Source organism: Lissotriton helveticus, chromosome 9, assembly GCF_964261635.1.
Source record: "Lissotriton helveticus chromosome 9, aLisHel1.1, whole genome shotgun sequence".
Taxonomy (NCBI): Eukaryota; Metazoa; Chordata; class Amphibia; order Caudata; family Salamandridae; genus Lissotriton; species Lissotriton helveticus.
Window position 1 is genome coordinate 248,727,285 of NC_136070.1, and position 25,638 is coordinate 248,752,922.

Here is a 25,638-nt window from a genome sequence, read left to right on the forward strand (position 1 = left end):
TATGAATCCGAAACCGGTCCCAGGATGCTTGTTTCCGGTCCATGGAAGACATGGCTTGGCAGTTCGGGCTGCACTGTTCCCATGAGGCACAGGGTCAGACTGATTTGCATATAGCCATGTCTGAAATGGGGTGGCTGAGTGGGCTAAAGAATGGTGATGGATTAAACCCAGATCAGTTGACTGGGGGTGAGTGTTTGATTTGCTCCAACGCTCCGTCCATCATCCCCTTTTGTATTGCTCTAACCATTGAGCCACACTTATCCACAAGCCACACTTCTCCAAGAAACACGAATTTCTATAGACCACTTTGGGATGTAGGCATTTGTGACCTGGTTTTCACTCTGTGATTGGAATAACTTGCCAAGGAGAACTGATTATTGAAAGCATATGTGTTTTAATTGGCTCTTTCTGTTTGTATTGTCTGAGCTTTCACCACTTTAATTGCATTTGTTGTCCAACCCCCACCACTCCCCACATGCAGTGTATTTAAAATGAGATGCCCTCCCTGGTATTTATTTCACCGGACCTCTGGAATGTTCCACTGCTGATTTAATTCTGATGGTTAGGCACTGATTTCTATTGCAGGAGCACTAAACAAAGCTCCTTACTTACTAAAAAAACAAGCAAATAAGGAAGAGATTGGACACTTCTCTGAGTTGAGGTTAACCCACTAAACTGGTTTACTGGGATTTGACACTTTGACTTGTGGTTTATATGCACATTTGAGCAAAACCACATTGAGATATTGAGTTGCTGCAATCTATACAGTGTACACACTTAACTGTATAGCAGGCACATTATCCATGAGGAGGAATTTTACCAGCATTCAATCTGATGATTAGAATCCATGACCTGGAAGATGCTTACTCATATACACAGACACATCCTCTGCAGCAGGCAGATGAAACCACTGATTCCTCTTACTAAGGTTCAGATTATGTCCGGCAACTTACTTGGATATCTTTGTTGCAGCTATATTACGGCTCTAAACTATTTTATCAGAATCCTGTTCTATACCCAGCACGTTGTACACCATCCCTGCAGCAAGTACTAAGCCAGTGAGTTACACAACAAGGTCCTAAACCTGTGGTTAGGTTAGCAAGATGTCGGCAACTGATTTAATAGGTGTTTCTGCCTTTCCTTCATCGTATTCCCTCTCTGCTTTCCTCTTTTACTAGTCCCCTTTTCACTGCTCATTCGAGTATCACAATTAAAACTAATTTTGTCAATCTTTTTAATTTCTAGGTTACGTCCCCCTTTTTGTTTGTTAATACAGTATCCTTCTTTTACTTCTTTCTAGCTTTACCTTTATTCTGTGTTGGGTTGTGAACGCTAAAGGGTATAATTCACCTGAGTGAAGCAAGTGAGTCTGCCTTTTAGGAGTGTTTGTGGATGTGGGAATTCAACCCCAATAATACTGCCATATCTCAATGCACCCTACCTCATTTTCAGAGCCTACATTTTTTTATTCCCAGTGACTCTTCAGGCATTATAGCACCAAAGCCATCCATATTGGCTTTGCCAATTCTGTCTTAGTTTTACTGTTCTAAAATGGTTGTTTTCCATATTCAAATGTTCAATATAAAAGGGCCAAAGTGGCTGTTGATGTGTCACTATGCATGCACTTGCATCGGCGACCATCTTGGAATTGCTTTCCCTATATTAGAAAACCAATTAGATTTAAAAGACCTTTATTTGAACATCTAAAAAGCATGAAAAAGCATTACAGACATACCCACTCCAACATTCAAGTAAAATAGAATTACAATTAGAAATACTATTAAAACCAACAAATCAAACCGTCTAGGATTTATGTTTAGAAAGGACTGAGTTTAAAAAAAACTTCCAACATTAAAATAGACCGTGCTGTTTGGTAACATACGTAAAAAATACTAGGCAGGCTTCCTTTAGCAAAATCCACAATAAAATGTAAGAACAGGTTTTAAAAACGTTCTAGTTAGTGATTCATAGTATTTACAAAACAAAACCAACTAAATGTTCACGGGATTTTCCAGAGGACCCGACGGACTAGCTCGGTACCATTATCGTCTTGGCCCAGGGAAAAGCAAAGTAAGGAGTTTATAGTCCCTAGTCAGAACTTAGCTAGACGTGATCTGGCTCAAGACCCAGATTGCTCGTTACTGATAACCTCCCCCCCCCCCCCCCCCCCCCCCCCCCCCCCAAGCCAATAGCTTTCGACATCAAGCACACATTTCAACCAGGGAATGGCATACCCTTCTTGCTTATAAGACCGTCTGCAATAATCTCCCTGTTAAGGGAGGTATTCTCGTTTGCCCGAACAGAGACCTAAAGCACTGAATGAGCCACCTTGATCATTCGGACACATAGGAAAACCCAACTTCTCTTGGAGGAAAAAGTGCAGAGTCGGGGGTGGTAAGCCAAGGAGACGTCGCCAAAACTGTTCTCCATTGCCTGTATCATTGCAACATCCCATTAACCCCAGACATCGTCCATGCATATTAAGACCAGCATAGATTTGTACTTCAAGACCTCTAGTAGGGGCAAGATTGGTTTGCTGTCAACTCTCTTAGCAAAGTCAAACAGTGTCCCCATGGAGTGGGTACAGCGTAGTCCCTGGTTGGCTATACAGTGCGTCCATGAGGATTTCTGATCAAACACAGCCCCCAAATATGGCAAATCGGTAACCTGTTCAATATGCCTGCCTGTAATCCAACACAAACCTTCTTTCCCTGCTCTGGGGCCACATACCATATATTTGTATACAAATTGTCTATAATTGTTACCAAACTGCTTATTGGGGACATCTGACTGACTGGGGTCTGCAACATTAGCACAGCATCATCTGCATAAATTAGAACCAGGAATATAGTCGACTTGATCATGGGTGTGTTCTTCCCCGAGGTTTGTAGGTGTTTATTTAAGCCAATAATATAAAGTAAAAATAAGATAGGAGCCAGGACAAAGACCTGGTGGACATCTTGTTGCAGCTCAAAAAGGTCAGTACATTCCCCTTCCGGCCCATATCCAACAGATGCACATGCCTCACAATGTAAGGGCCGGAGTAAAACAACCAGGTCTTCGTTAGCCCTAAATCAGAAAGCATTTCTCAGAGATTACTAAGGTTAACTCTGTCAGACGCACTGCTTAAATCCATAAAGGAGAGAAACCGCGAGTACCCTTTAGCAAGCGTATATTTGCTGATGACCAGATGGAGGTTAAGGCATTGCTTTATGGTGCTAAGCCCTTCCCTGAAACCATATTGCATGGGGGAAATGACTCTGTTAGTGTTAGCCCACTCCTTGCGATACACCCTGTAACTTTGTCCATTGAGTCAAAAGCGAAATTGCTCTGTAGCAGTGTGGGTTTTTATTGCAACCTTTTTTATATCCAGGGATAATCACAGCGGTGTGCCAGAACTTCGGGAAGCCCATAAGAGTAGCCTTGTTGACCACATTTGTAATCATGGGAACCCAAACCGCCACATTCTCCTTTTATAGGTCGATTGGTACTCCGTCAGACTCGGGTGCTTCCCTTGTGAAGCTATCATTGATCGCCTCCCATACCTCGAATATTTCAAGTTTAATTGACAGTGGGAAAAGTGGAGGTAGAGCTTCAAAATTGAAATACCTAGGACCTGTATAAGTGTAGATGGCTTTAAAGTAATTAACACAGTGTTCAGCCCTAATATTGGACCCCAAGCCTTCAGTAATTTTAGGGAGATAGATGGTTTTTCAAAAGCCTCCTGTATCCTTAATTAAGGTGACTGCAACCAAACTATCCCACATCTCCTGCTCGAGTGGCTGCTCTCTGTCCCTGATAACCGTTTTATAAGCAGCTCGACAGGCTACTATTTTGGCCCTGTCCCTAGGGACAGACATTATTGCCTCTTGTAGCTGCTTATTTGAAAGGAGCGACCACAATTCTCTACCTCCAGTTACCTACCTTGAAGGTGAAGTCTAATGTCCTTACTGAGGCGCGTCAGCCTGGGCAAACAAATACTGACACCCCACTTCCATTCAATAAAGCCCTCAAACATCCTTCTCTGGGCTTAGGCAAAATGTTGTTCGGGAACTCTGGTGAACAGACAGATAGTACACGTCATTGTCTTGCACTTGGTGACCCGAACATCCTGGCTCAGCGCCCCACACACAGTCGTGCAGACCTCAACGAGCAGGGTGAACCCAAATACATACCCTCCCACATTTCTGGACAGAAAATCATACCCTATTGAAACTTTTGAGAAATGCATGTTTTCTTCACCAAGTCTGGCAGTACATTCTGTCCCAGCTGCCACACCCTTTGGGACTCTGCTACACAGGTGTTACCAGGTGTTCTTGACAAATTGTGTTCTGTCCTTATACAGGCTATTCAGGATGGCCATGATGCAGCAAAATTTACTATCTGCTGTGGCCTGTTTACCGCAGACTGCAGAGGAAGGGCAATTGGCACCAGAGTGGTTCTCCAAATATACTCCTGGTTGAGGTCCACGGGCTTCTCTGGTGACGTCCAGTCCACATTAATGGCCATGCCTTGTGATGGCTCACACCTTTTTGGTGAAAAAATGGCTCCGCCCTTGAGCTGTTTAAGGATTTTTGGGTCTGTCCACCTGCCATGTCAGATGCAGCACCAACCGTTTCACCCCGATGTGGCTATGGTAGGGGCTCCAATATCGCCTTAAAGTTCAGTCTGCCTAGCAAACCCCTCAGCCTTTTTGTGGCTGTGGTTACCACAGACCAAGTGGGTAACAGGGCAGCATGCAGCACAGTCTACAACACCTCTTGCAGTCTCAAAACCTCTTTAGTGGGTCCTTTAGTACATGGCCACCCTGTCAGAGGCAGGATCTGACATTTTCGGATGCTAGCAGATCACATATGGTATTTACATCCAGAGGTGGCACAAAGTGTTCTTCGCGAATGGAAAGAACCATGACTTGATCTATTAGCCACAGCTTAGAACACATAATGTCAGCACTTTTGTGCGTTTTGAGTTTCCAAAGCCTCTCTCCCTCTGGGACATGTTCTGCTTTGTGTGGAACTCAGGACTCTTGTAATTCTTCCTGCTGATCTGTCTCCTACTCACAGTTCTGAAACAGATCTGGAACGACTGGGCCCAAGTCATCCTAGTGGCTCTGGATTTGGCATGGAAAATGAGGTATCCAGAACTCCTAGGCATCTACATCTGTCCTCCAATCGTACTGCCACTTCGAGGGCGATCTTCACCTCCATTCTTAGCGATAGAGCGGCGACTGCTAACTGCCTTCAATCTCCCTCCCAAGGTTATAGATGTTAACTAGCCAGCAAGATGTCCCTCAGCCAAATCCGTATACACCTGCTGTTAGGACGTTTGTAGCTTGGTGCCGCACTCAGCAGATTTACCCGCTTCGGCTAGGTTTTCTAAAGTTTTGCCTTTTGGGTTGTCTCTAGCCCAGCAAGGACTTTCCTTGGGTGAAGTTAAAGGGCACCTGTCCACTCTTTCTGGCTTTTTGCGATTGGTGAATTAACCTTCTTTGTTTGAAGTCACCTGTTGTGATGCATTTGTTGAATGGTTTGCCACATTTGTTAACACCTTCTCCCTTTATCATGCCTCAGCGGGCCCATAACTTGGTTCTCACCATCCAGAGGTATGTTCCTTTTGAACCACTGCCTAGCTGCCATCGACAGCTTATCACACTTAAGACTGCATTCCTCATCGCCCTAGCATTGATGTAGAGGATGAGTGAGCCGCAAGCCTTTTCATCAATCCACCATACACTACTTTCTTCCTAAACAAGCTGGTCCTGAGAACCCAAACCTATTTTCTTCCAAAAGTGGTGACTCATTTTCACATCGGGCAAAACATCACCCTATCTGCGTTCTCATCCCTCTAAAGAGGAGTAGACTCCAAAGGTTGGATTAGAAAAGAGCTCTTATCTTTTACATTGATTCTACCAAAGAACATTATATGAACGATCAGCTGTTTGTTAAATTCGCTGGAGCGAAGAAGGGCTTGGCAGTGCAGAAGAGGACCATTTCTGGGTGGATCGTGCTCTGCATTTAAATTTAGAAATGAACTGGCAAAGAAGCAGCCCACAGAAAGTTTCAGGGCATGCCAGCGTTGGCATGCGAAGTGCCTGTTCTCGACATTGATTGGGCTACTACATGGGTGTTACTCCACACGTTCATGAAGCACAACTCTGCACAGCCAGGTCTGTTGAGATGGGCATTTTGCTTGCTTGGTCCTGTGGGGCTTTTTGTTTAGAACCACTTCACATGCCCTTCGCCTGGTAAGTACTCACAGGTGGGGAATGAGCAGATAGAAATATCCAACAAAAGAACAAGATTCTTACCTTTGGTATTGCTCTTTCTTGTAGATAAACTAACTGCGAATTTCTCACCAATCCTCCCGTTTTCCTGTTCTGTGAACTGTGCTCTTTTCCACCTAAAAAGTTCCCAAATATAGAGATCCGCACACTGGTCAAAGCCAATTAGCTGTTGGGCTCTTTGTTTGGTGGTGTGGACAGCCTAGAAAGCAACTGTAGTAATTACTAGAGTGGCATCTATATGTGGTTCTGCACATCACTTCCTGAGCAGAACCACGTTGGTGCAGAGACGCACGACATCACCAACCTCTTTGCAGGCGTACTCCTTTAAAAGATTCCAGATCCAGTCTGGTCTCCTGGGAATATCAAAAAGGTCAGGAATCTGTGGTTTGATAAAGTATTTACCAGAAATGGCTAATTTGTTCTTTTGAGAATGCTTCCGCTTCATGGGACTTCAATTCTCTATCACTTCCCATTCCCTTTGTTTCATAACAGTCTGGTAGTGGAGCAACTCTGACGTCTTGATCTAGACAGTCTTCTCCACGTTCAGAAAGCTCACCCCTCTCCACGCTGGTGTTAAAACCCAATAAAATAGCCCATTGTGTTGTAAAAAAAAAAAAAAAAGAAAGATGGTTCACAAGCTATTCTGAGCAGGGGTTTATTGGTGACCTGGATGCAGCACAAAAGAAGCCTAAGATAAGATAGGTTCTTGACAAAATGACTCCATTAATTCAGCAACAACTGTTAATAATTCGAAATGAGATGAAAAGCAGTTTTATAAGGTGCATCAGCTAGTGTTAGACGGTTTCCTGACAAGTATTCAATTAGGGCTATCTGTGTAGGGGCAAGAGAGAATTTACAGGAGTTCATGGAAATAAATATCTGAACAGCCACAAAGAAACCAGTTTTGCACGCATAGCTGACTTAAACAATTAACCTTTCTTACCCAGAAGATGCACTCCAGTAAAATGAGTGCATCATTTAATGTGCTTGTTTACTGTTTGTAGAACGCACCATACTCTCAGGTTTGATGAGACTGAATTATTTTCAACAAAATGTAGCTGAAATGAACAGACTAAACTTGGACAAAAATCTAGTAGTTGCTGATCTTGGAGCGTTCTACTACGCAAATAACCCCTTCAGAAAATAAAGGAAATCAAGATCGCATAAAATGAGCATTTCAGCCCTCCTAAACGACAACTATGAGATGGGTCTGGTCAGTGGTTTTAGTCCAATCAACAGAAAATGAATAGAGGAAAGAGGCCAGGAACTAATTCACACTTTTAAGGACAAGTCCTGCTTTCTTACAAAGCATTAATAAAATCCAAATTTGCTGCTGATTAAATGTGCACTAGGCATTTGCCTATTGATGCTTTCATTGTAGATTTCTAGTTTTTGAGAACCATGGATTTGGATATCATGAAAGCTTTTAGTAGTTAGATTTTTTTCTTTTCACAAAATGACTTAATGCTTTCGCCGCTGAGACATCATTAAACAAGATCATGAGAGCAAGCTTAACAATATTTACTCCTAGTGCGGATGAACAGCAAATTAAAAATTAAAAAATGAAACAACTTTCCAGAACTCATGTGCTAGAGGCCTATCGGTCAACGTGTTAAATAGTCACATTTCAAGAATTAAACCTCCAACATTTCAGATTTGGTGATTATAATTTCAAATTCTGTGTTTTCATCCGACCATTGTTATCAGAAGGTTATCTATTGTTAAGTGTTGACAGTTTCCACAGAGGAGCTTATCTTAGACATTTTCTTCACAGGATTCTCCCGCATTTTCAGTGGATGCTAAACCTAGTTGTTTTTCCTAGCCTTGTTTTATCTCACTTAAACATATGTTGGGCCACTGATGCGCTTGTAGATTATAGGTGTGGAGGGACCCATCTTGAGCTGGAGTAGTTGGTAGGAACAAAAGTTGCTAAACTTGGTAATTGTTGGTTGTGCGTAGTTACAGAGGGGGCCAGATTATTAGGCCCACTTTCATATAATCCCTTATCTCATCTATAGGCATATAATAAAAGGATTGAACCATATAGCGGAATGAACTAGAAACAACTGGCCATGCATAAAAATCTTTGCACGTTCAAGTTGCCAAAAACAGACATTTCCCTTGGCTGTTCAAGCTTGAGACCCATAAAGGAGGGATGTGTTTTTTGTTCTAGTTTAAAACACATTTTAAACGTGATGGATTTTAGTAAAAATACCTCATTTTCTACTGAATCAAATATGTAAGATTGAAGTTTCAACCAGTCTACGATCAAAATTTTGTGTAAAATGCTTTATTATTCTGAACAAGAGACCGTCTTAAATCATACCCGTGGGTTCTAGTTGTATAGCACATTTGAATGTTCAATACAGTATCAATACACAGTAGAACATTCCTCTACATCAATATTGTGGCCTCTCAATCAGTACATGATGAACTTCCACCCTTGTTGTGTAATTCCTAGCAGTCCCCCAGGACTTGCACGTTTTGGATCACCTAAACTGAGGGCTTGGTGTCCCATCCGCATCCGTCCACCCCCACAAGATATGTCAGCCGTTAGACCAGCTAGCTCTACAGTGCCACGACCACCCCCCTGTAATCTTCAGTGGTGTATGTAGTTTCTGGCAATCACTGAACATGACAACCCTGATTCCTCAGAGATCACGGAAAACATAATAGTACGTTTCGCTCATACACTTGTGCTTGCTTACTCTCAGAAAACACACAGGACGGCGATTAGGACTTTTCAATAAGTATTTATTGGTCCAGAGACAGCCTTGTGTAAAACATATGTGCTGCGACAATCAGGAGACAGAAGCATACAAAAGAGATTGCTAGTACCAATATAGTAAAAAGTAGAAACATTTCTACCATAGTGCTAATAAGATGAACAGAAGCAGATAAAAACAGTAGCACTTGAATATTCCTAAAATGCACACCCTAAGTAATTAGTCTAAATGTACCAAGCTTAGATCTGTATGTGTAGCATGTACATGTGTGTATGTGTAGAGCCAAGAAACCCCTAGGAATGAACCAGCCCCCTCACCTGATGGTTGAGAACAAAGGACCACGTCTCTGCATCGAGGATGACAACCCGCAAGGGATGTCAGTCCGCTGCGTGTCGAAGATTCAGCATGCAGGACCCCGTGTCAGCTTGGAAGGATTCTCCTCTAGTTTGTAGTGGAGGAGTGATGGTCTTTTATACTAAAGTGGTCACTCCGGGGTTTCTTCTAGAGTCAATATGTTTTGAAAACAACCATAAATGTTTTGTAAGCAATCTTGAATGTTTTTCCAAACAAATATGATCATGTCCATCTGGCTGTTGGCCAAGGATGAAAAAAGTGGTGACCCTTATTTAGAATAATTATACCGTGCTTGAGGACATTTTTATGTACTTCAGATACAGGGATTATGATACAATGCAGAGAGCCTGGCGTCGAAGAGACAGGAGAAAGCTACTGGGTTAAAGGTCACCTGTTTGGAATCGTTATTGTTGTGTGGATGGGACAATGTATGTAAAATGGGGTATACATGACAGGACTATCCTAAAGGACATGGCACCCACTCCCCATCAAAAGGTCAACCGGTAATGATAAAGCTAGCGCTATTTTAAAAAAAAAAGGCATACAAATAATTTTCAATAAAACATACTAAAAGCACTTTAAAAAAGTCTGAAAGAATGTCCATAAAAGCAGTCCTTTTCCCCTAAAAGCTTTCAGAAAAGTCCTCTAAACTTGTATGTGTGGTTGTTATTGCACTGAGCACCTTGAAACCCATTATATTCAGAGCTGAGAAGGAACAAAGATAAAACAAAGTAAGTTGCGACCTTCAATTTGGTAAATGTTTAAAAAGTTGCCAAACTGTTCCCAGCACAGGATAGGCCAGATTGTTTAAGAATCCTGCGCCGAAGACTTAACATCGCATCTCCAGGTGGTAATCCCTCCAGAACTTCCAGTATCATGTCGAGTGAGAAAAAATGATAATCTCTGGTTCCCACAGTAGCCGCCAGGAAAGAATTGGATGCCTGCATGCCCGATACCGATGCCTGTACCTCTGGAGCAGAGCTGATTTCCCTTACAACAGGGAGCGGAAGCATCCCTTGGAGGCTCTAGAAATGCTGTCATCAACATGGGAATACGCTGTGGACAACTGCACACGTGGGCCTGCAAAGGCTGCAGGACCATGTCTAAAACTCTCTCTCCCTTGTTCACAAGGCCATTAAGCAAACTTTTCAAAGCTAGACTACCAAAATCAGATTCTTTCTGTACTCATTTGGGGGGTTGTGGTCCTTGGGGAATTCAACCACTGGCTTATATCAAAAGTATAAGGGATACATAGTACAACATAATGTACGGAAATCAAAACCCACCTTGATATAGGGATTTTCAACATTGTATTAGATGTCTGTAAACTTTTTTTAAGAAACTTCCTGCAAAACCGTAAATAGAAATTTCCCAATAGTCTTATGTTGCAGCATACGCAAAGTTTAGTTCTTCAACTAAACAGCAGCGTCTTTTTAAAGGAAATAAAAAAGAAATTGGAGATGGTTTTAAATATAGAGATATGTTTAATACATTTTGAGAGTTTTTAAATAATATTTTTTATAAAGCTTAATACATCACTTAAGACAATTCTATAAAAAAAAGAATTAAACTTTTTGGCAACTCCTCTATTTACTCATTTTATCTACATACAGTGAAGCATCCAGTCTCTTCATTTGAATAGGCCTGGGTGGAGTTTGCGGAACTCCGCGAAGTGCAAGAATAATTCTCCTGTGGTCCGCAGAGTTCCGCCAGAGGCAGAGTCTGTTAAGTTTCGCTGCTCGCTCTGAATTTTGGCACTGAGAGTTTGTCCCACGTGATTGGCACTTAGCGTTAACGCTAGATGGTGCTGCTGCTTTCTGCCCCTCAAGTAGACATTCTACTCAAGCGGAAGCTTCCTCAACGCGGGCGGTAGATTTCTCAACGCAATCGGTCACAAGCTGCAGCGCTCATCTGCCTGCGTTGATGAATCTCGCCAGGAGGAGGTTTAGCACCCCCTTTTTTCTCTCTCAATCGCTCGCCAACTTAACACTGGCGAGGCGCTCGAGATAAAACTCTGTTCTGTGTCACTTTGTGGAGTTTTTTGGAATGTTCCGACCACACAGAGTGCGGAGTGGGCAAAACTCCGAGAACTCAGCTGGTGGAGCGAAATTCTTCGCCCGCCCCCACATTTGAACACATTGGGAGAGAAAGTAACAGTATTGGGGAACCTAATCTGTTCAGTATACAATCTTAATAATCAAATGGAAATGTAGTTGGTCCTGCTACTTGTTGATGTGAAAATCAATTACATCTGTATCTTGGTGGACTGGCACCTACACAACATTCACTCGCGCACACACACACAGCAATTGAACGACTTGAACGTGCAGGACATTTAACCACACTTGCTCATCGAAATTGCTCTACATAGAAAGGAGTGGCTGATGATGGGACATGACGTGGGGTATCTGGACAGCTGTGCCCTTCAGTGATCACTGCCCTTGAGTGGTAAGATGTGAACGTGGATTCTGCTTGCATTTGAGCATTGATGTTGAATGAATATCATTATGTACTTGAACAGGGATATTAAATCAATGTCTCCTCCACGATATGTCTTAGGAATTAAATCTCAGTTAAATTCTTCCTATTCGAGTATGGCTTCATTTCCTATAAAGAGTCTACTAATGGACACTGTTACAGCTTGGCTGAATGAGTGAATGGATGGTTGCGTTGGGGCACGTTCAGAGCGCACTGTTGCTCATTGTTTAACCCCCGGTTTGCTGCGCCTACAACATGCCTTTGACTTTCAGAAGCTACATTTAAAAGTGTTTTTCATGTACTCCTAAAGCACCCAAGTATGTGAGTCACAAACGGGAAGCCCTGACCCCAGGACAATGCGAAGAACAGGGTTTACAATGATACATTTTGTTTCTTCTCTTTTGATTGTAGGTTTCGGTGCCTGGGATCACATCTGCAATATGAGATATAAAACCTTCAGGCGAATGCAGGTGAGCCGCGTGACACTGAGCTGAATCTTCTCCATGCCCAACGCAACCAGCCTCAATAATGCACTCTGCGCTCCCCCCCCCCCCCCAACACGCATGTATAGTCAAGTGCTCATGTCTCACCGTGCGTGTAATAATCCCGATGCCTTAACTTCACCACCACTGCCCTCCCTGTGTCAGTCCTGCTCTGGCAACTGCCCTTCTGTGCAGCCTTCTTCCTTTGTTAATAATACGTGACATTTTGCCTTCTCTGCACGTTTTTTCTGCAAGTGATATTGGCCTTCGTTTTTGTGGTACTGTTCGTTCTTCTCTCTTGACTTAAAATAGTTTGTTTGTTTTTTTGGACTCAATTCTTTACTTGTGTGTCCCAGTTTACTCTCGGCTCCTTTTCTGTCTGTCGCAGTCACTCACCTGCTGTTGTCTTATCTTCTCTTATCTTATCAGTTTGCCTTGTGCTCATTTGTTCCCAGTGCTTTTATGTGTATCTTTTCTGTAGTCTCGTCGGTACACTTGTTTATCCTTTTAAGTTCTCTGTTGTCAGCGTTCTTGTTACCTGTCTCTTCGCTCTAATAGCCTCTAATGAACGCTCTTATGTTCTCAGCTGTTTGAATGCTGTACTGCTCCCTTTGAATTCTCTGGTGTTTTCCAGTCTGCTGTGTCCTTGTCCCCTCCCTGTGCTCCTGGGTCCTCACCTGCATACAGCGTAGTCTCATCTTTTATGTAATCAAATGGTATTTCAACACATTAAACGTGGTAGTAGTGGGCCCTAATGGAAAAATTACCGCACCACATATACTGGCCTGTGGTCTCAATCAAATCACGTGTGTGAAAAGTCCATAAACATACTCTTGTATTTACAGAGGTGCTATCACAGTTCAGACACCCTACTACCAAAGGTGACCATTGCACATTAGAAATCTAATGTACATCCAATATGTATTCAATAGAACCTCATTCAGCACCCTCATAGATTAGTAAACATCACCATCAAACTCGTAGATATATTAAAGACATATATACAGTTATTAATCCGAGATATCAATCCTTGTACAAGAATACATACGCCATTTATCTCTCTTCTCGAGAACGAAGACACCAAATGTTACTCCAATGTATTTTCCACTGTTGGTTTATTCTTTATATTGGTACTTCCAGCATAGATCAGCCCTGATCTGACTTTTGTGTTGTCTTTGTTGTCGAGAAGAGAGATAAATGTATTCTTTTACAAGGATTGATATCTCGGATTAATAACTATATTTATGTCTTTAATATATCCATGACATTGATGGTTATGTTTACTAATCTATGAGGTTGCTGAATGAGGTTCTATTGAATACAAATGGTATTTCCTGTCTGCTCAGTGGGCTCACACACAGTGGTTAATTTGTGTTAAAAAAAAGAAATAGAAATAAGTGCCGGTGTCTCGTCAGGAGGCAACCAGTCCATTTTTCCTGTTAGCGCCACCCACAATAGAACCCAATGCAAATCAATAAGGTCGGGAGAGGATGTGGCATAATGACCAGAGCTGCCGCTTTCGCCGCTAGTTTGAGTCTCGCCGTCTGCTAACACATTCTGCGAGTCTGAGAAAATCACTTAATCTCCCTATAAATTAATGTGTCCTTAACTGGTGCTCATGAAAAGCACCGGTGTTGAGCACCGGAAACCACTGGGTCAAAATGAAGCACCTTGTGCTCTTTCTTCTGCTTGCCAGATAATCACGAGCTATATGCGTGCTCCAGCTGTCTTCGGATGCCTCCCTCCTCCCTCTTATGCTCATCCCTTTCTGTGCTGAAGTGTCACCTTCCTACATGTGCTTTGCTTTCACCTGCCTACCACATAAGCACTCCATTCACCTGCTCTAATGTTCTCTCTCTTGCCCCAAGGTGTGGGACGCCTGCTCAGATGCCTTGATCACCTTTGACACAGATGAGTTGGAAGACATGGGTTACATTGTGGAAAACGATATTATTGTGGCGGCTCTCAACCAGCAGCTGGATTCGCTGGCAGGTAAAGGGAAGGGACCCTTGGATTGTAGATGGAAGGTCATTGGCGGATGAGACTGAAGAGTGGTGTGATTGGCTGCGAAGGGCTATCACCTTCAATGCTACAGGAGATTTTCCTCCTGTGCTGCAGTCCCAGATTTACCATTGTTCATGACAAGGTCAGCTCGTCATAAGCACAGCTCCAGTGGTACTGCATGACGAGCTGACCTTGTCATTAGCATAGAAGAGGCTATGTGGGGTAGAGTGGGTGAAGGGGAATATATGTCCAGTAGTTGAAGATGGAAGGTGCGGTCTGACAGCAAAAGAGAATGAGTACTCTGGGGGGGAGGGACTGATTGGTTGAGATAAGGAAGTTCAAATGATTAGATGGAGGGAAATGGAGGAATGGGCTGGGGCCGATTTAGGACAAACTGTGGGTAGTGATTGGCCTGAATGCGACAATTGGGAGTTGCTAGTTGTGCAGTAGCCTCTTCCTGTGGGGGTGAGGTTTGACATTTTGGAGACTGGAGATAAATGACCATGATGGTATTTTGGGTGGGTGGGTTGGGGGGAGGGGGAGTTTTATATAGTGCGAAATACACCCGGAGGTATCGGAGTACTGTACATGAGCAGCAGTTGCGGTACACAAGGACACATCTATTTTGTTAGCCACTGAAGAGATTAATTGATTAGCCCAGAACCACAGGACGTTGACTTTGCCACCGAGACTCGAAACCAGATCCCCAGCTTCGAGGTCGACCGCTCTAGCCGTTAGGCCACATCCTTTCAAAGGTACTGTTTGTAGTGTAGTCCTGTAGCCGTGAACTCTTTTGCTGCTCACTGCAAGGGTGCGTAAACTCCTGGGCTATCGATTGTAAGATGATTTACACTTTAGTGCGTCAACTGCAAGGACCATAAATGCAAACTTTCATACTGCTGGCTGTAAAGGCATGTAATTTGAATTCTGCTGACCGTAGAGATGATAAATAACGCCGCTGATGACTTGGGCAATATATATGTTTTGTGGCAGGTGCTGTGCTGTTTGACGTATGATGTCAAAAGTCAGAACTTTAATGGTCTTCCCCCCCTTACAGATCATATTGAAGTGGCCTACAGGTGCCGAGCCGTTGGATACACTTGGCCTCTCCCCTACCATACCAGCGAGTCCAGCCCCTGGGTCCAAATTGAATTATCAGATGGGCGCATTATTCAGACCAAGCTGCTGGTGAGAATCTAAGCACCGAGTGCAGTGAACTCTGTATCTTGTAAAGCACCACTCTGGTGGTCTGCTTCCATTGGTACAATGCCCTCTATTCCTGCTTTCTCTTTGCCTCCATTGGTACAATACCTTCCATCCCGCTTCCTCTTTGCTTCTATTAGTACAATGCCCTCCTTTCCTTCTTCCTCTTTGCTTCCATTGGTACAACCCCCTCCATTCCTGCTTCCTCTTTCCCTGCATAGTTTTTGTTATCTTCTTTGTTTGCCTGTATGAATCACTGTGATCACTGATTGTGCAGAGGTACATTAGTTAAGTGAGATGTAGTGGCATAACCATTATTTGAAAAATATAAGTATACTTGTTCGGGTGTCTTTGAAAAACATAATAGGAAGGGTGAAAGATGTTGCCAGGTCTAGAATACCCAGTAATAATACACCTTGCTTGTCCATTTTCTTTCTCTGGTGCCTGCGAGGCCTACACAGTACTTTTAGCTGATCATGGGTGTGTCTGAAGATACAAGTGACTGGGATTTAGTGACACTGTAGGCTACCATTGGGGTTCCTGGGCCACATTACTGTTGTTTTCCAAATCATATAGCCAGCAGAGTTCCCATAGGCACATATCTCAGGGTAGCGAGAACGAGAAGACCAAGCTTACACCAGGAAGTTGAGTCTTAGAAACTCAGAGTGCAGTATAACAAAGTAGAACACACTAATTTCAATGTCCAGTCCATTCTTTACCTTCTAAAATGGAAAGGACTTTAATAACCTTGCAATTAAACGCTACAGTTAAAATATAGTACACATCAAAAACAAAGAAGTTTCTACCTGCTTTGGGTCCTAAAATCAAACACCTAGAGCCGGGGGTGGAATTCAGTTTAACTTTGAGCCAGCCCTAAGACTGAGATTAAGTAATAGGCGATTATTCGGGTAGACTCAGTGATATTAAGAAGCCCTCTGGTAATGCCACTAAACACAAGCTTTTGCGGAAGGCATACGTATAACCGGGCTATACTTCATTCTAGCCCCTTTCGTATGAAGAAATGCTCCTGTCTAAAATGAGGCTTCCCTAAATAAAAAGTAGGCCAACCCAATAGCCTGAAAATGTCTACCCTTTATCTTAATTTCCAGACGGGACTCCTTATCTCTGGAGTCCATGGCCAATTACAGCACTGTTCACGTGGCCAGCTGGCCACTGATGACTGCTAGGTATCACAGTCCATCTAGGGGACCTTGAATGAAATATGGGAACAGATGGAACCAACACTGGCAAATCCAATTGGTTTGGCCTTTGGAAAACGTTTTCTTTTTATATAAACTTGCAGTAGGCATTCAAAGTTTCAAAAGTAATAAAAGCAAGCATTGGCAAAGCCAGCAGGTCATGCCATGTGTGAGCTATTGGCTGTGCCAATGTCTTTCATCCCTCTTGTAGAGCAGCGTGGCTGCTCTGCAACATGGCTAAACTTAATTAAAAAGATGCACTAAAGGTTTTTTTTTTATTTAACCTAGCATCATAGCGCCTTTAACAAAAACCTTTATTGCTCCTTTTTAATTACTTTTAGCCATGCTGCTTTACAACATGGCTTAAAGACCTTGGCAAAGTCAGTAGCTCTCACGTAGGCGAGGCATGCTGGCTTTGCCAATGCTTGTATCTGAAAGGAAGATGGAGGAGCCTGTATTTCGTAAAAATTGCTGCAGACATTCTTTGGCATTGGGTTGTGGTCTGGGAAAGAAATATTAAACTCAGTTTGCCTCTCCATGTGTATTTACACACTTCATTGAAATATCAGGTCATATAAGTGTTTACACCTAGCCCCTCATTCCAACTTGGCTGATAAAATCAGGAGCAAGAAAAGCCTCTGGGAAATATATTTACCATACAGAAACATTATTGCCCAGGCAGTTGCAAGCGCGCAATTAGAAGTTGCTATGCAAGGAATGGGGAATAGCAACTGGCACAAGTTTTTACGACCAAAGCACCTCAAGGTACTGAACTTGATTGTGTGCACATATTCACCCACAGTTCTGTGCTCCATTTTAGATTTACATCAGCTCACAGACTGAGGTGGTGTTTACTTAGTCACTGACACTTATTGTTGCACAAGGTTGTGATGGCTTAAATAACCCTCATCACGCAGGTAGTTGATGAAGTGCATTCTTTTAATTTGGGCAAGCTTTAGTGAGCCGAGATGCATTACTCTCTGCCTTCTACTCGCAGACCTTTTAATTGGGAGATGCGATTAACTTTGGGAAGAAAGGGAGCTTGGCTGAAATACAACACTTTGTTTTTCAGCAGCATTGTTGATAGGTGGAGTCTGTATAACTCATTTTGATTTCAGCTAAATAGCACAGGTCGTTGAGGCCCAGAGTTCTTCAACACCTGAATGTTTTGAGTACTGCTGTATTCTCAGGTCACATGTGAGGGATGGTGAAGGCTAGTGAATAATACCGGTGAATGATTAGTGATCAGTTTACATGCATTTGGCAATTAGTGGCCTGTGATGTTCACATTCAGCTTTCTGAGCACCAGGATGTAAATCGTGTCATATGAAAGAGGGGACTATTGATTTGGAGGTATGTCATATGTCACAGTCGGTAAGAACCTGCAATTTTACAGTTGGAGTGGGAAGAAAGGATTTTTGTTTTTGGCAGAAAGGCTGGTATGTAGGTGAAGTGACAGATGGGGGATGAGAGTTTCTGGTTACGTAAATAGGGAAAACAAAGGAACATGAGCGTGGCTTGGTTAATATTTTGTGGGTGACCACCTTGTTTCTAATCACAGAGGGCCAGTCAGTTTATTTGTGTTTGTGCAAGCCAAAAATATATGTAACTGTCAGACCCCCATTTGGGGTGGGGGTGCACAGGGGCTACTGGTCCTCAGCTGTGGGTGCTGGAATGATTTGGCTTTGCTGTCCCAGGATTCATCCTTCGATGCCTCTGCGAATCTGGGCCACGTACAACCCCTTCAGCACTTGACTCTCAGTGGTTTCTCTGAGAGGTAGTGTGGTGTGGCACCAGCTCAGCACTTGGCAGTCACCCAGCAGCGCAATAACTGTTTGCCCAACCCAGTGCTTTACTATGAAAAAGAAAAGTACTTTAATATGTACAAAAACCTCAGTACTTCACAGTGCAGGCTACAGGTACAAACACTTCACCGGCGCTGTGGCGTCTGTGCCTGGGATCCACCTCTCCTACTCTCTCCCTCTCTACCGCATAGACAAGGTATGCCCGCCTCGCCGTCTGGATTTGGGTTCTTTCTGGGCAGGTATCAAGGCCCACATGGGGATTGCATCCTTTTTACTAGCTTGTGTGCTCAGTAGTCCCCAAGTGTTCTGTCTCACTCGGTCTTCCTTGGGTGGCTGGCAAGGGTCTGCAGCATGTGCTTGGTTCGTTCCCTGTTCCAGGAGATGTGCCAGCCGGTTGTTCTCCCTCACTCGGACCATGACTGCAGCGGGCACAGTGTAGGCCACCTCCTAGGGTCTCTGAACAATTTATTGATGCAGTGGCATCTTCTGCTTGTTGATGCACCTCCACTGTATTCTTACAAGCAGTTTGAGGCAGTGGCACAGTCTGCTTGGCCATGATTCCTGTGTGACATGCGCATCTATAGAGACTGCACACACGGTTCTTCTAACATGCAGATCACTGCCTCAGCTTTCCTATTTGGATGGATCATATCATCACTTGGGTAGCGCTGCTTCTGGCTCTCCCTGGACAGTTGCACCTCCAGCCGGTTTGTCATGTTTCTTGGCTCCCTCAGCAGGCGGGCTGGCTTCCAGGTACTTCACGTGAGAGTAACCGCTTCTTTTGGCAAGACTGCAAGTGATGTCCTCTTACCTCTGGGGTGCTAGCTAATAGACACCAGATCTGGTTGCACAGCAGTCCTCAAAGTGCTCTCTGGAGCACTCCCTTCCACTTTCTCCCACTTTTATACAGTTAAAGCATGCAGAATATGGGTTCTCTGACCGTGCACTCAGAACCACCCTTCAGCCCCACCATCTACCAAATGACACTGCTCATGAACATTGAGCCCTTCTCAGCAAAATTACATCATCGAATTTCTGACGTTGTCTCCTCATTCCACACATCATTATCCAGGTCCCCTTCCCCCAGCTTCAGGACTGTCGGCAGTACACTTCCGCTGTCTTGAAAAACAACCTCACCCTCTATCTTGTAAACAGGATCAGGCCAGGGGGCCTCTAAAATGGGAATTTGCAGGCATCCAGTACTTGTGTTCACTCATCCACACAATGTATGTATCGTACAGGTGTGTGTCTTTTTCTCTCTGACACACACTTTACACTTACAATGTTAACACGAGGGTCTAGATTAGCACATAGAGGTGGAACTTTACATGAGTAGGCTTCTAGGCCTTCACTTCGGTGACACATGTAGAAAGGTTTGGTCACAACGCCTGATTCACAAAACACGGTATGCTGCCGCCACTGCTCTACATGCCAAACCCACGGCAAGGATAGTACTCCACTGTCAATCAAAAGTCTTATGAGTCTTATGTTCATTTCTCTCATATAATAATCATTCCCTTGCATCTAATTTTCACCTGTCTCTCTCTTTCCCTTTTTTTAAAACTAATTTTAGTACTTTTATGCTTCTAGTATTGCCTCAATCACTTGCTCTCACCCTTGCATCTGAAGATTGTCCCAATACGTTGCCCTTTCCCTAGCTTCTAATTACTGCCTCTATGTAATGCTCTTTCCCTATGGTCATGTTGTTTTTTCCCCTACTGTAAATTCCCTACAGATTGGTGCAGATGGACAGAACTCCCTGGTGCGAGCTTCGGCCGGGATCCAGAATGTCCAGTGGCGTTATGACCAAGCAGCGGTTGTTGCTACTCTGCATTTGTCCGAGGTAAGACCCATAGATGTCTTCCCTCTGACTGTCCATCCTTTGCAGTTCAACTGGCCATCCTGATTGTGTCTTTTCCTGCAGGCTACGGAGAACAATGTGGCATGGCAGAGGTTCCTGCCTTCTGGACCTGTCGCTCTCCTGCCGGTAAGCGCATATTGACCACTACCATCATTCTTTGCTTTATAGATGCACATTCCTGTTTAATTTCTGACCTGTTATTCTTTGTTAAAGCATATCCTTTGTTAATGAAATACCTAGGCTGGATTCACGTGATGAACATCACTCTGTCATTGGATGATTGAACTTGGACACCAACTTGTTTACATAAATGTACTTTTTGGGATATTGACCATACGCAGAATCTGTTTGATTCATAAAGGTTTTGAGGTCAACGGTGTTCCACACTGTAGATGCCATTTGCATCATTGGCTTTGGGAGCATGCATTTGGTCGTTATAGAAGACTTGGAAAGGTAGCTATTCTGTGCCTGGAGTACTTCTCCAGCAAGTTGTTTTATAGCTCAAAACCTTGTAGTTTTCTGACATCTCTTTCACTCCGCTTTTTTAAGTCGAATTTCCCATTGATCTGTTATACGCAGCCACTGACATCCATGCCCCTGCTGTCCCTGTCTGTCTCGCCTGCTCACCCTACTCTTCTCTACTGCTTCTCTTGCGTTTTTCTGTTACTCGCACTTGACTTGCTTCCCACTCCCTCTCATCGCTTCATCCTGTGGGCCTACTTCCCCAACCTGTCCTCTCCTTTCTTACGCCTGTGATATCTCTAAAGTGCTTGGGCATTGAAAATGTTTATTAAGTAGTTCTTAACCTCGAGGAGTGCTAATCGGCAAGAAAGCCATGAAGAAAGCTAATTGAAATATCTGCACTGCAAGAAAAGATCTGTAGGCAACTGTCTTCATTCTTCAGCCCTTCATCCGGTAGTGAATATTTCCCTGCAGTCATTGGTCTTTGATTCTGGAAATACTTAGAATGACTGCTATGAACTTAACATGCTGGCACCTGTAGTGAAATTCTCCTGAGCATCCCATGTAGGGTTGGGAAACCATGATGCCTATGCGTCCACCGTGGTGAACTCGATGCCAGCAACAGATACTCTTTATCAGTCTTCCTTGATGAATACTCAATCAACCCCACGTTCTGTGTTTTCTCAGTACTTCTAGCAGTGACCCTCCGTCTCCTAGGCTGTCACATTGTATGGAAAAAGTGACTTGAAACATTTGCCTTAGAGCCTTGAGGCAGCTCTAACACTAGGTGACCTTTCGGCTGCCCACTCCCCTTGCTATCCTCTTCCCAATTCACTGCTACATTTCTTCCCATCACCTCAGGATCTTCTGGCGCTCTTGCTCTATGTTCTCTTGTTTGGGCCTGTTGTGAGGCCACCACTGGTGTTACCCATTTTGCTAATGTCTGTTTTCCTACTTTTTGTAAGATAATCTTCCATAAATTGTCTTGTAACTATCTTGCAGTGAATTGTTGTTAATTCCTGTACACTGAGTAGGGGTTCTTATACAAGGTTGTTTATTAATGCAAAGACCTCTGTATCCTCATGATTTGCTTGCTCCCTCTCGGGCAGCTGTCTGACACGTGCAGCTCACTTGTGTGGTCCACATCTCTGGAGCAAGCCTCAGAGCTGTTAAATATGGATGAAGAAAGCTTTGTAGATGCCGTCAATTCTTCTTTTGTAAGTAAAACATTTAATATTGTGCACTATGATGAAATGTTTAATGGGGTCTGGAATTTATTGAATGTTTTTTTTTTTAGCTGGTTCTGGGCCTGTTTATGAATGAATGGACTTGAACCTTTAGTGAGCTACCAAGGGACTAGGGGTGCAGTTGGTAGACGTGAAACGTTAGCAAACTGTAGGGATAATTAGGACATGGCTTATAGTAAATTTAATATGAACCCGGGGTGGGTGTCATGAACTGAACCTTTAAGGAACTAGATGTGGACTGGTGAGATTAATAAACCCGAGATTATACAGGGCTGTGTGTGACCGGGGGATTAGCAGGCTTCGTTCTTTATAATGAGTCTTTTGTCTGATGTAGTGCCCTGGATCCTTATTGGGGAGCTGCATATATATGTAGGGGCTTGATTTGGATACAAGATGAGTTAAGGACTAGTATTGTACCAAGGGTTGCAACACTAGCATTTGTGTAGTATATTGGAACACTATTAGTGAGCGAGAGCATGTACTGAGCTGTGTGTAAAGTGGAGGCGGTTGATTCTTTGATTTATATTGGACTGGTGCATTTTGTTTAATTACCTGTGTCTAGGCTTATGGCTCAGGTTATGTTGAATATATTTTGTTGTTTTCCTCAGTGGAGCAACGAGTCTCACTCAGACTTCATAGACTCTGCAGGATCCATTTTCCGATCTGCACTTTCTTTATTGATGCCGTCCGGCACTTCTGCTCGACAGCTGCCGCCAAGCGTTGCACGAGTGGATCCCAAAAGCAGAGCAATGTTCCCCTTGGGGATGGGGCATGCCACTGAGTACATCAGACACAGAGTGGCACTGGTTGGGTGAGTATTGCATGTACTTCACTTAGTAGACCATTGCTACTATGGGTATGGATGTCTTTGCAATGAATACGCAAGTGCGGCTGCAGAGAGCGGATGTATTGCTGATGGCTAAATGAAAGTTGCTAGTGCTGAAGGGGGTATCACTCTAATGCATTGGTTGGTCAGGTGTTGCTTTTGGAAGTTTCGTGATCTCTGTTAAGGTCCACCCACCTGGCCGATACCCCCGAACTGTTACAGGAGCCAGACTTGTAAAGTAAACTTGAGGCAGTTCTCTCATATTCTAAATCTTCTGTGAAATTTGGTTGCATTCTTGGGTCAGTGTTTTCCTGGACCATCTAGGATTACTCTGTGAACTGCCAATCTGTCTGCAGCGTGAACAAAAGTTTTCTTCATAAATCTCATACTTTGTATACTAGGCACTAGGGAGGGATGTAGGTGCGGAGGTCAGGGGGCGAGGTGAATAGATAAGGGGGTGGGCTTATGGGGTGTAGCTGGTGGCAGGGATGGTGCTGTATTGAGGGAGGAATGGGCTGGAGAAAGGACCAATAGGATGGATGGATGGATGGGTGGATGGATGAATGGGTAAAGAGATGGGTAGCGGTATGGTTGGATTAGATGCACATCTTGTGGCAGACCTGGCATACCTCCTTTGAGCTCACTGGAGTCCCTTTGATCTTGTAAAGGCTATAAGACTTCAGAAATTGACCTGGTAAAATTGTCCTTCCTTATGGTCTCCGGACAATGCCAAGTGCTAAGTGTATCTTATTAGCACAGGAAAGTGTAGCCTTCCAAGGATTAGTTCATGGGGAGCCAAAAGGTAATGCAAAGAGATTTTATTTAGATACTCCAATTATGGATCAGAACACAGCCTTTGGAGGGAAGTTCCTAAGGGTACAAAGGTAACCGTAAATTATCCACAGTTCACAGATAATTCACATTCCCTGCTTTCCTCATTTTCAGAGTGGTGTGCTGTCGTCGTGAACTTCCCAATTCGGTGCACACCGGGTAGATATCCTTACTACCCAAGGGGTTATTGCTTATCGTACCCTATTCAGAGTGAAGGAAGAAGACCGGTGCTTCACTCCTCTCTCTATTATGAGTCAGGCTTATCTAGAGTGTTATGAGTCAGGCAACCCTGCCAGAGAAACTCGTATATGTTGTTATACGTATATGCGTGAACCCTCGCCCTGCCAGCCCCTGAAAACAGTAGACACGCACAGATGTTGGTGTTTTATAATAAAATGTTTATTATGTAGGATCAGCACATAAGCCTTATGTAACAGAATGATTGTAATTATTATTGTAATTTCAGCAGTCTTAATATAGAAGACTAAACATCAGAAAATCCAAAGCATTTTACATCATACATCTCTACAACCTACAGTAAATCCCTTAGCCCCTATAAGTATGTATTATCAGCCTCGTAGTTATTGTGTTGACTGAATGATTAGTATTCTCCCTAAATTATGCCAAGTCTTATACTTACCTCTGCATACCTTAAACAGCTGTTTGGCCTGCACTCGGAAAATGACATTACCGCACCTGCCCTCCAACAATCAGTCCTTGTCCCTCCCAAATCCCTGATTTCTTTATACAATTCTCCCCAATAATTCTCTATGTACAAGTGTGGGATACGTGTTGTGCAGTCTTACATATCTGCACAGCATAGAACAAACAATGTCTCTGTGACAAATGCATTCGCAAAGCAGGGAGATGTATCCTACTTTTCTTCCTACGAGATTTATTCTGTGTGAGGCTCGGTGGCTTTGTAGTGTTACTCACTGAATGTTGCAGAATGTAAGATTCCTCTCCACGGTATTTCTTATTTTTGTTGCCACCACTAATGGCTGCCTGTAGCTGAAATAATATGGCGATCTTGCACAGTAAGATAACTGGTCCACCATTCAAAGCATTATTTCTTTAGACCCTAAGCCTTGCACATGCACACTAAAAAGCGTTAATGTGTCACGTGTTTGCCTTACGATTAGGCCTGATTTGTATGTGATATGTTATCAGGAAACCCCTGCCTTTGACCTGTGTGCTGGCGGGTGCACTCCGGTGCCACAGGTACATCTGGCCCTTAAACCCCGAACATTGCAGTACTCCACATTCTCTATACTGACCAGAATTCAGAGGGCCATTAGTAGTGATGTTAACAGAATAAATGTAGCTGCCACTGACCAATGACCTGAATGGAACAAATCTGCCTTCCCAAGAACCAACTGTAGGCACAGAAGTACCTCTTTATGGGGGAGGGAAGCCTTTGTCCCCAAAGTCAGACAATAAAATACTGCATTTCTTTAGTGTTAGCCTGGTAAGTTCTTGCACCTTCTTTACATTTCAAAAGCTTATTGTGTGGGGACTTATATCCTGAAGCATCATGGCAAATATTCTTTTAGGACCCTACAATCACCAGGCTGGTGCAAGATCAAAATAAATGACTTCTGTTTTCTGTAACTAATTGTATTTTAATTGTTTGTGATTTTTATACTTCTTTTAAGAATAAATTGTTTTTAACATGTATATGTACAAATAAATGTCAAGAAAACTCTTATGTACCAAACCCTTTTTTGAATACGTGGTTATTATTTCAGTGTTGGCTGACACAATGAATGTAGATTTGTTTTAACTGTTAGTTTCTGGATTTATATATGTTTTGCTGTCCAATTATGTACATATAACTATATGGAAATAGTGGGACATTCTTTGTTGCTCGCAAGATC

The 25,638-nt window shown here is 43.3% G+C and overlaps 1 protein-coding gene across 1 annotated transcript in view; it reads left to right on the forward strand.

Moving 5' to 3' along the window:
- COQ6 (coenzyme Q6, monooxygenase) overlaps positions 1-25,638 on the forward strand; it is an 88,038-nt gene that overhangs the window by 43,500 nt on the left and 18,900 nt on the right. The window contains exons 3-9 of the mRNA XM_078659867.1: positions 12,253-12,311; positions 14,192-14,315; positions 15,385-15,515; positions 20,270-20,377; positions 20,459-20,521; positions 21,967-22,074; positions 22,713-22,915. Coding sequence (XP_078515993.1) covers positions 12,253-12,311; positions 14,192-14,315; positions 15,385-15,515; positions 20,270-20,377; positions 20,459-20,521; positions 21,967-22,074; positions 22,713-22,915 — 796 coding nt within the window. The remainder of the gene's footprint in view (positions 1-12,252; positions 12,312-14,191; positions 14,316-15,384; positions 15,516-20,269; positions 20,378-20,458; positions 20,522-21,966; positions 22,075-22,712; positions 22,916-25,638) is intronic.